The following is a 10,422-nucleotide window of genomic DNA, read 5'->3' on the forward strand; positions in this document are numbered from 1 at the left end:
ATGCGCGACGCGTGTGTTCCCGTGACTACTCGCTAAAAGAAAGAGACGGCACTCGCGTGATTACTACGCTTACCGCACAGTGGCGAGCACCGAGTATCGGTTACGAAAAGAACGAGCACGAGCAGAACACAATGCACCGAATGCGGCTAAAATACGGTCGCACGCGAGGCTGAGAGAATACGTGGCCGGACAGACTGAGAAGCGTACTGAAAGGTTAGGCGGCTCGGAATCGAATCTGTTACTGACCGGCTCAGCGAGCACTTACGGAGCGATCGCGAACAACTGGCGCGGCTATAGCTGCTGCTTGCGTCTGCTGACGCTCGGCGGCGGTTGCACATGCGTGCGCCCGTGCATGTGTGTGTGTCGCGAAGGCTGGGGCGCCACACACACACATATATATATATATATATATATATATATATATATATATATATATATTTATATACATAATGCAAACTAGAATTTTTACTTAATTGTTACCTAATATTATTTTCGTAACTTGCTAAATCGTATCGTGCTAAACCGTTATCCGGGAATTGAGGTTACATGTTCGAGAAAGATCTCGTTAAAATATAAATTTATTAAATTTATTTAATTCTAAATTTTATTTTGAAGTAGGTCGTTTACCGTTTATACCCTTTTTGCTTACTTGTATACAATAAAACTTTTAAAATGCAATAAAACTTTTATCTAATTTTATACGTGAATGTCTCGGTGATCACTAGCAATATAATATAGATGTGATTTATTTATTTGCATATAACATAATCATGAAAATCTATGAAAAATTACATAGAAAATACGTCCAATGAGTCATATTTATCAATAATATTGTTAATTAATAACGAAGCATTTGAGCAAACGATGGAAGTAACAGTTAATGTCTTATAGTTTGCGACGATTTTCTTATTTGGTATTGACGGACAGTCGCCTGCCCGCCTCGTCGACAAACTACAGCGGTCCCCGGATCTCGTCTCAGACTTGCTATCTCAAGTTGGGCGCCAGGTGCGGTAAGGCCGCACCTCCGCACAAATTCGTAATCGCCAATATCTCTAAATTACAGTCCGTCTTCGATATCACGGGAACTGAGCGGGACCGGTAGCTCTATTTTAGTTTTAGTCGGAGTAGGGATGGGTTTCTTCGTTGAGGGCGGATGGTCGAGAAAAGAAGCAATCAGGTTTGCGACAAAGATTTTTATTAGGCCGATACAGGCACTTCCAGTGCGCTCTACGTTATCTCGTCCGCGTCGGTACGTTCACTAATTAGACGAGTCCCGGTTCGAGTTTACGGTAAGTCTCTCGCGCGACCACTTCGCATACGGCATTCTCGATACGATAGATACATGATATTTACACGCAAGCAAATGAGAGATCTTACAAAAGTCGGACTCTTCCTCGCCTCCACTCCGGATCCGTTGTCCCGTGCGCCGGTAATCGCCTCAGGCTCCTCTATCGCCACTCCGGGTACGCTTTACGCAGCTAGAAGATCGCGAGTAGGTCTGGTCACTCACGGCCTTGATTTCTCTCGGTATTTAGCGTTATTGCCTCGATAGTCGCGGGATCTACGGAATCGCACGTTACGCCGCTAATCAATCACGAGCAAGTCTCTCGATCCACCGTTGTTCTCGCTTTTTCTTCTCTCGGCGAACCTTCCTTTCTCTCTCGCTCTATCTCTCTCTTTTTTTTCTCTCGACTCTCTTGCCGGGATCTCTTTGTGTCCGCGACACCTGTTTTGTTGTCGAGCGTCGTCAGCTGTTGAGAGACTCCTCGCCCTTTTCGTCCCGTGTCTAGCCGCGTGCTGTAAACAAACATCGCCAGTGGCAGCCGAAATCAGAACGGTAACACGTTCTTATGTACGAGAGTTAAAGTGCCATTATCCACGTACCATTTAAACGGCGACTTTCCTTGAGACCGATGACGTGTCTTCCTTCTTCCGGGTCCCTCGGTGTCCTGTGGTTTCCTCCCTTCGTGGTCGGCGAGGTGAGGTGGGGCACATTTTCTTGGGACGTGCTGACCATCTCACTTGCGGGACCGCATTCGCGTTGACACTAAACCCCTCCTTTACGCTCGCTTGCTATGACCGCGAAAAGCTGTCGATGTTAATCACGAAATAGAATCCGCGCGCTCTATGCACCCCCCTTCCTGTATACGCGAAATCCTACGAGCGGAGCTCTCTCACCCTTGTGACGGGCGCCCTTCGGCTGCCACGTCACAAGTTTCGATTAAAAGTACATCATTTAATGATCTTATTTATGCAAAAACATTCAAAATCATAAACCACAATTATCTGTAAATATCGTTATATCATTAAAATGTTTTAAGTTGTAGCATCTTTCATATTGCATTCTGATAATTGACGGTTGTTTATTCAGCAAAATCTGTTTTAATAGTTTTACCAGAGGTACACTGCAAATACATAATTAAATGATATACATATTTGTAAGTTTAGCAGATTACAGATATTTATATGGCTTTATTTATGTTCACAGTGCATCTTTGGTCAAACTGTTAAAACAACTCGTCACAACTTTTATAAGCAACCATCAATTATCAGAATGCAGTTTTAAGAATGTTGTAACTTAAGACATTTATATATAGATAACGATACTTGCAGACAATTGTGGTTTATGATTTTGAATATGTAGATTTTATCATTATATATTTGATCACTATATACTGTATTTATAATAGAAACAATAAATTAAAACTTTAATTGCTATTTCCATCAATTGTTCAAATGCTTCGCTATTAACCAAATGGCTATTCTCCATCAATTAAATTTTATGTTGCAGCATTCTTTATATTTTATTTACCGTGATATTTAGACACCTCCGAAGTAGGATTATTATTGCATTGGCCAGGCATTGGTCTTTGGATAGATGACTTATTACTTACTCACTAAAGCTGCTTGACATTGAAGTTGTTTTGTCAATTTGAAAACTGTTTTAACAATTGAAAAGCTGCACCACAGATAAACGTAAGTACATTTCTGCAAATATACCTATTCGTTTTCATAGGCCCATTATGAGTTTTCTTTTATCGCTAAAGGTGCATGTAAAAGTAACTTATAAATCCGTTTATTGTTTATAAATAACTTTTACAGGCGCTTTTAAGAATAAAAAATAGTTCAAAATATGGACCATAATTTCTGACAAGGTTGTGAGCAATAAATTATTTTCTTAAACTATTAACCAAGAAAAAATTAAAATAAAACAAAATTTTAAATCAACACATTAACACGTGTTTCAATCCTTTTATTATAGATATTTAGACACCTACTTCCGAGCTAAGATTATTATTGCATTAGCCAGGTTGTTCGAGAGCGAGATTTCGTTTCTAGCATAAGGCGATCGAACGTTCTAGAACGTTCGCTCGCCCGTTAGCATCGCGACAGGCTCGCGCTAGCCGCAGCGCGAGTCCACATTTTTTTCGCACTGATTTCGCTGTTTGGTCGCGGTTGCCATGCCGACCACTCGCGCAAACAAACAAACAAACACGCTACTCTTCTCGCATGTTAGATCGCCGCTGTTAACACGCGGACCTTATTTGGCAATGATCTAGAAGATTCGGCAACCGCGACCAACCAGCGAGCGACCTGTCGCCAAGTGCTTTTTCTTTAAAAGCTGCCCTCGTCGACGACGAGGGCAGTTGGTGCTTTGCGTCTCAAAACGAGAGGAGCACGTCTCCGTACGCTGGAAAACAGCTGATCTCAAGCGCAGGCAACTGAATCGGCGAGCTCGTCGCGTGTCCACTCGGTCCGCCGGCTATCGTGTCTCCTATCGGGACCGCGATCTCCGTTGCATTCGCGCTGCCTTCGACGCGGTGGAGCCGCAGCATCGCCGCGACTCCGCTCGAGCGCCGAGAGTCGATCTCTCTCTCTCGGGCCAGCTCCGAGCTCTTGTTCGCAAGTCGGCGAACTTCGTCCGTCGCTTGCCGCTCGCGCCGTGCGCGCACTATCAATCTAGGCCTCCGCGGCCTCTGCGATCTTTAACCACGATCAACCGGATTGTGGCTCCTTGCGACGCGTCTCGCGTCCTTCCCTCGCGTCACTCGGTTTTGTAATTTGTGCGCTGTGTAAATTTGTGTATATATTGTGTAACGACATTGTGACACCCACGCGTTTGAGACATCGTTCGTTCGACGGCTCGCGGACGCGCGCCAGGGTCGCGGAAGATCTCCGTCACTCGCGTGCAAGATTTCCGTCCGCGGAGCGAACGAGTATCGCTCAGCAAGATTTCCGTCGCGCTCGGCTGACCCGGCCATCGGCACCAGAAGATCTCCATTTCGAAATACTTAGCCGTCGAACCGCATTCTCGAGAAGTGTTGTGCAACAAATAAAGTGATTTCAAACAAAGTGGCAAATCGTTCGAATCGCTCTCCTTCCTCACCGCGCCCTGCGCTGGGCGATATCAGCGCGTTCGCTCGCTGCCCGACGGGAGCTCAGCCCGTCGGACCCGCGACACAGGCATTGGTCTTTGGATAGATGAGCTTACTACTTACTCACTAAAGCTGCTTGATTTTGAAGTTGATTTGTCAATTTAAAAACTGTTTTAAGAATTAGAAAGCTGCACCACAGATAAACGTAAGTACATTTCTGCAAATATAGCTATTCGTTTTCATAGGCCCATTATCTGAGTTTTCTTTTATCGCTAAAAGTGCATGTAAAAGTAACTTATAAGTCTGTTTATTGTTTATAAGTAACTTTTACAGGTGCTTTTAACAATAAAAGAAAGTTCAGAATATAGACCATAAACTCTGACAGGGTTGTTAGCAATAAATTATTTTCTTAAACTATTAACGAAGAAAAAAATTGAAAAAACCAATATTTTAAATTAACACATTAACACATGTTTCATTCCTTTAATTAGCCCTTGTTTTTCACATCAAATGTTCGAATTCCATTAACATTTAAACAAAGCTTGTATTTAATGGTGAATGTTGTCCAATGTTCGTGATGAAAATATGAAGGCACGTATTCAAGCAGCTCGATCTCTGTCTGTTGAGGAGATACTACGAACATTAAACAACATTCGCCATCGAATACAAACTTATTTAAATATTAATGGAAGATAATTCCAACATTTGATCCGAAATACAAAGGCTAATAAAAGGACTAAAATATGTGTAAACGTATTTAAAACTTTTGTTTCTTCACTTTTTTGTCGGTTAATAGTTGAAATTTAAAAAATGATTCTAATGAAAGTAGTTTATTTTGAATAGATCTATTAAATGATATCATTCGATATATATTCCTACTTAAAATTTTGAAATTATCTTCGGTACATTGATTTATCCTGTATACCAAATCGATAGTTATTGGTAAATGTATACAATCAGAGATTAAAAGATTGTCCAATTTGTTCTTTTCTAACTTTAGGAATCTGTCCATCTTATCCAATGGGAAAAATTATTTTCAGATAAAAATATTTTCAAATAAACTCTCATTGGATATAATGGACAAGTTCCTAAACTTACAAAAGAATAAACTGGGCAATCTTTTAGTTCACGATTATATATTGATCCTGATATAAATAATTTTTTTATTTAAGATAATGTATTACTTCCCCCCGCATGGGTTCCCACCTTGTCGTTGGTGGTGGGGCTGTGGCTGCGGTCGGGGCATCCGCTCAGGGATGTTTCCCGGCTGCAGTCATCTAAGAGGAACCCACCAAGCCAAGGTGTTAGCAACCGTGCTGAGGACTGCGTGGCACAGGGGGAGCTGTGTCATGAACGGTGCCTCCCGAATACCGGGCGATCTCCGGGAGTACGCTGCCGAGCCCCGGACAATCGCGGCTCTGCCCGGGTGAGATCGCGCGACCGCGGTACCGCGGACTCGTGGAAACAAGTATGGACACAAGTAGCAAACAAAGTAGGAAACAAAAGCAAAAAAATAGATGACCTTCTCCAGGGAGTGGCTTCTTTAGGAAGTGAACCTAGAGAAAGAGGAAGCGACGCGGGATCGAGTACCGATGCTCGGTCCGATTCCGCGGCAAGGAAACTCGCAGAGCCACGTCCGAAAATGAGTAGGGTTGCGAGAAGAAAGCTGAAGAAACAGCGGGCGAGAGAGAGGGCTGAAGAGACCTCTGAATCGGGTGCTGCCTCTGGAGACGTAACAGGAGCTCGGGGGGAGGCGGGTCCGTCAGGGACGCAAAAGCGCCCCAGACCGGATCTCGCGACCCCCAGTCCCTCAGAAAAACGCTTGGACAAGAAGCCCAAGGTCAATGACCAAGGATTCTTTGCACAGGCGACTAAAGGAATAGTCAGGGTGGCACTCATTATTGAGGGTTACCCTGAAAACAAGATTAAACTCGGGGAAATAGCCATTATTAAAAAGCTGATCAGGAAAAGGATCCTGGGACTTCCAAGAGGCTCCCCTTTTTACCAGGGCTCCCCTTTTTACCGGAGTTTGGGAGAGAGACGGGGCAATCATTTGCGGTTGCGCCGATGTAGATTCCGCGGACTGGCTAAAAAGCCTATCCTCGGAGTTAAAACTAGGGGAGAATGAGCTACGTGTGCTGCCGCTTGAGGAGCTTCCGAAGCGCCACAGGCTGGTAGTACACCTAGAGGAGCCGGATTTGGCTGTCAAGGAGGCGTTACAACTTCTTGACAGACAAAACGCAGGACTGGCAGCCAGCGAGTGGGTTGTCGTCAGGGGGAGCGAGAGCAGGGACGACGAAAGCGCCCACTTCGCTGTTATTGTCGGCGACTCCTCTCTGAAGGCCCTAAAGGACTGCGGAATGAAACCCTTCTGCGGGATGGGCCGGGCAACTGTAAGGTTGACTGGCAAGGAACGCGGAAGGGAGGTGGAAGCCGCTGGACCGTAAGAGTCTGCATAGAAATGACAGGTCTTAAAGTTTCAGTGGTGCAGATTAACTTGCATCACAGCAAAGGCGCCTCAGCGATTTTAGCTAGGGGCATAGCTGTGATGCAGACAGCAATAGCACTTGTACAAGAACCATAGTTCTTGAACAACGCTATAAAAGGCCTGAGCGGTAGTGGCAAGATTATCTCGTCCACCACTCAGGGAAAAATAAGGACATATATAGTGACAAAAGGTCTAAATGCAATCTTTATGCCGCAGTTCAGTAATGGAGATATCACGGTGGTACAAGTGAGGTTTAATCTGGACGAAGGGACCCACAGGGATGTATTGATGGGGTCAGTCTACATGCCCTATGACGCCAAAGACCTTCCACCACAGAGGGAAGTCAAGGAGCTAATGAAATATGCGGAGGAGAGAGGGCTGGAGGTGCTCCTGGGTTGCGATGCAAACTCCCACCATGTGTGATGGGGGAGCACGGGCATCAACCCGAAAGGGGAAAGCCTACATAAATTCGTCATTCGGACAGCAAGCTAATCATCCTAAACAGAGGAACGGAACCCATCTTCATGGACTGCAGAAGACGTGAGGTTTTAGACCTAACCCTATGTACGAGGGGAGTGGCTGATCTGGTGAGGGACTGGAGGGTTTCAAATGAACCTTCGGGATCGGATCACAGGCAGCTACGTTTTGCGCTCGAGCACAGGGAAAAGGGGAAATGGGGTCGCAACCCCAGAGGCACAAACTGGACGAGCTACAGGAAGGACCTTGGCACCATTCTGAAAAAAGCCCCGTCCAGATTTAATACAAAACAGGATCTAGAAGTGGCGTCGCAGTTTGTCAGCGACGCTATCATAGAGGCCTATGAAGTAAACTGCCCACTAAGGCGGAAACAAGTCGCAACCAAGGTCCCATGGTGGAATAATGAGCTTATTAAGCTCAACGTTGAGACAAGAAAGCTTTTCAATAGAGCAAGAAAGTCAAAAGCGGAAACTGATTGGGCAGCTTTCAGGAGCTCCCAACGACGCTATAGCAAAGAAATCACAATGTCAAAGAGGAGGAGCTAGAGGGAGTTCTGCGGGAGCGTTGAAAGTTCTCCAGAGATATCCAGATTCAACAAAATCCTCAGCAAAGACAATTCACCTCAACTGGGATGTCTTAAGCTTCCGGATGGAAGATACACTGAATCAACGGAGGAGACACTAAGACACTTGATGTCCACTCACTTTCCGAGATTCAGAGAGGATATCACGATTTGGAGCAACAGAGACGAGGATCAATCAAGAGAACCTCGAATGACCAAAGAATGTTCCCTCGCGGCCAGAATCGTATAACCGAGCGGGATTAAATGGGCAATAGAAATCTTTGAGCCTTATAAGGTACCGGGACCGGATGGCATTTACCCGGCACTCCTAAGGGAGGGACTGGAGGTGTTGACAGGTCCACTAACAAAAGTACTCAGGGCTAGTATAGCCCTGAGATATGTACCACAAACCTGGAGGGAGACGAGGGTAGTCTTTATCCCTAAACCAGGCAGAAACGGTCATATCTTGGCCAAGGATTACAGGCTGATCAACCTTACATCATTCATTTTGAAAACAGTGAAGAGGCTGGTAGACAGATACCTGAAGACAGGACCCTTGGTCTCTTGCCCACTGACCACAACTCAATACGCTTATAGGGAGGGCAGGTCGACCAAGACTGCCCTACATCACCTTATGAGCGGAGTGGAGGGACAGCTGGAAGCCAAGGGGTACGCCATAGGAGTCTTTATAAACATAGAGGGAGCTTTTGATAGCACTTCTAACAAGTCTATCAAAGAGGCAATGTACAGAAACAAGATCCTAGAGGCGATCGTGGACTGGACGCAAAGCATGCTAACGGGCAGAAGTCTAACCGTAAGCCTGGGTGAAAATTCAGTTGGGGGGAGTCCGGCTGGGGGCTGCCCGCAAGGGGGCGTAATCTCTCCCCTGCTGTGGTGTCTAGTGGTCGATGACCTTCTGGCTGAATTAAAAGAAGCAGGATTCCTGGTATATGGCTACGCGGATGACGTGGCCATCATTGCTAGAGGAAATTTCATATCGATCCTCAAGGAGAGGATGGAGGCAGCCTTGAGGATAGTTCAAACCTGGTGCAGAAAGAAGGGACTGTCGGTCAACCCATCTAAGACTTCGGCAGTGGTCTTCACCAGGAAATACAAACCCGAACACATAGAGCCACTAAAGCTCTGGGGCAGGGAAATAACTTACACAAGCTCGGTGAAGTATCTTGGAGTGATTCTGGATGCTAAACTAAGCTGGCTGCCAAACCTCGAGGAGAAGAGAAGAAAGTTCTATACCACCATGTGGGCTTGTAGAAGAGTAATGGGTAGAAACTGGGGGCTTCAACCCAGGGCTGCCCTTTGGCTGTATAGGACGGTGTTGCTGCCAAGACTAACCTATGCAGCGGTAGTATGGTGGCCGAGAATGGAGAGGGTGGGGGCCAGGAACCTGCTAAAAAGCCTTCAGGGTAGTTATCTGAGGGCTGTGACAGGGACCATGAGAACCACCCCGACGGAGGCGCTGGAAATAGCTCTCTGCTACTCACCTCTCGGTCAGCTGATAAAATATCAAGCCAGGAGAACGGCTTATAGACTTAGATGTCAGGGGGAATGGAAAGATACCTGTCTAGGACACACTAGACTGGGACTTTCTCAGAAGTACCCCTTCATGTTAAAACAGGATAGAATTCCAAGAAAACATCAGTTGGGGAAGAAATTTAAAGTTTTAATACCAACTAGGGACGACTGGAACAATTCTAAATTACTAGCTGATCCAAAAGTGGATCTTTGGTTCACAGACGGATCGGGTGCAAATGGTCGGTATGGGGTAGGAATCTATAGGCCGAAAAGAAACCATAGAAAAAGCATACCTCTGGGCGGGCTGGCCACGGTCTTTCAAGCCGAGGTGATGGCCATCCTGAGGTGTGCGGAAATTCTTGTTGTAAACGATAGTGCAAACCAGCACTTTTACATATACTCTGATAGCAGAGCGGCCATACATGCCCTTGCAAAGACCACTACAGAATCGGCTGTAGTTTGGGACTGCATGCAGGCATTAGCTAGACTGAGGGAATCTAACAAGATAACTCTAGTATGGGTCTCAGGACATCAGGGATTTCTCGGGAACGAGATAGCCGGCGAGTTGGCCAAGCTGGGGACCCAAATGGACCCAGCCACGCAGATCGTTAGAATACTTTTTGTAACGGGAATCAACATCATCAGAGGATGGCTTGAGCGAGAGCACGTTGGCTTCTGGAGAACGATGGGGGGGCTGCCGGACAGCTAAACGGCTAATGGAGCAACCATCGCCGGGGAGAGCCGACGAGCTCCTGACCATAAACAGACTAAGGCTGAAGGTGGGATTGGGTCTTCTCACGGGACACATCACACTGAGGAGCCATCTAAACAAACTTGGGTTTACGGAACAAAACGACTGCCGCCTATGTGGTGAGGAAAGAGAGGACAGAGCCCACATTTTATGTCGGTGTCCTGTACTCATATGTAAAAGGTATAGATCCTGGGGCTGCATGTTCATGGAGCCTGAGGATCTAAACGAAAAAAGG

At 45.9% G+C, this 10,422-nt stretch overlaps 1 protein-coding gene across 1 annotated transcript; it reads left to right on the plus strand.

Annotated features, from left to right (window-relative positions):
- Positions 1-6,837: 6,837 nt before the first annotated feature.
- On the plus strand, positions 6,838-10,145 carry LOC116851610. Its single transcript, XM_032831209.1, has 4 exons — positions 6,838-6,945; positions 7,081-7,283; positions 7,370-7,688; positions 8,199-10,145. The coding sequence occupies exons 1-4, from the start codon at positions 6,838-6,840 to the stop codon at positions 10,143-10,145; spliced, it is 2,577 nt and encodes an 858-aa protein (XP_032687100.1).
- Positions 10,146-10,422: the final 277 nt, after the last annotated feature.

Source organism: Odontomachus brunneus, unplaced genomic scaffold (assembly GCF_010583005.1).
Source record: "Odontomachus brunneus isolate Ranch 3 - 2012 unplaced genomic scaffold, Obru_v1 Obru_scaffold_181, whole genome shotgun sequence".
Lineage (NCBI taxonomy): Eukaryota > Metazoa > Arthropoda > Insecta > Hymenoptera > Formicidae > Odontomachus > Odontomachus brunneus.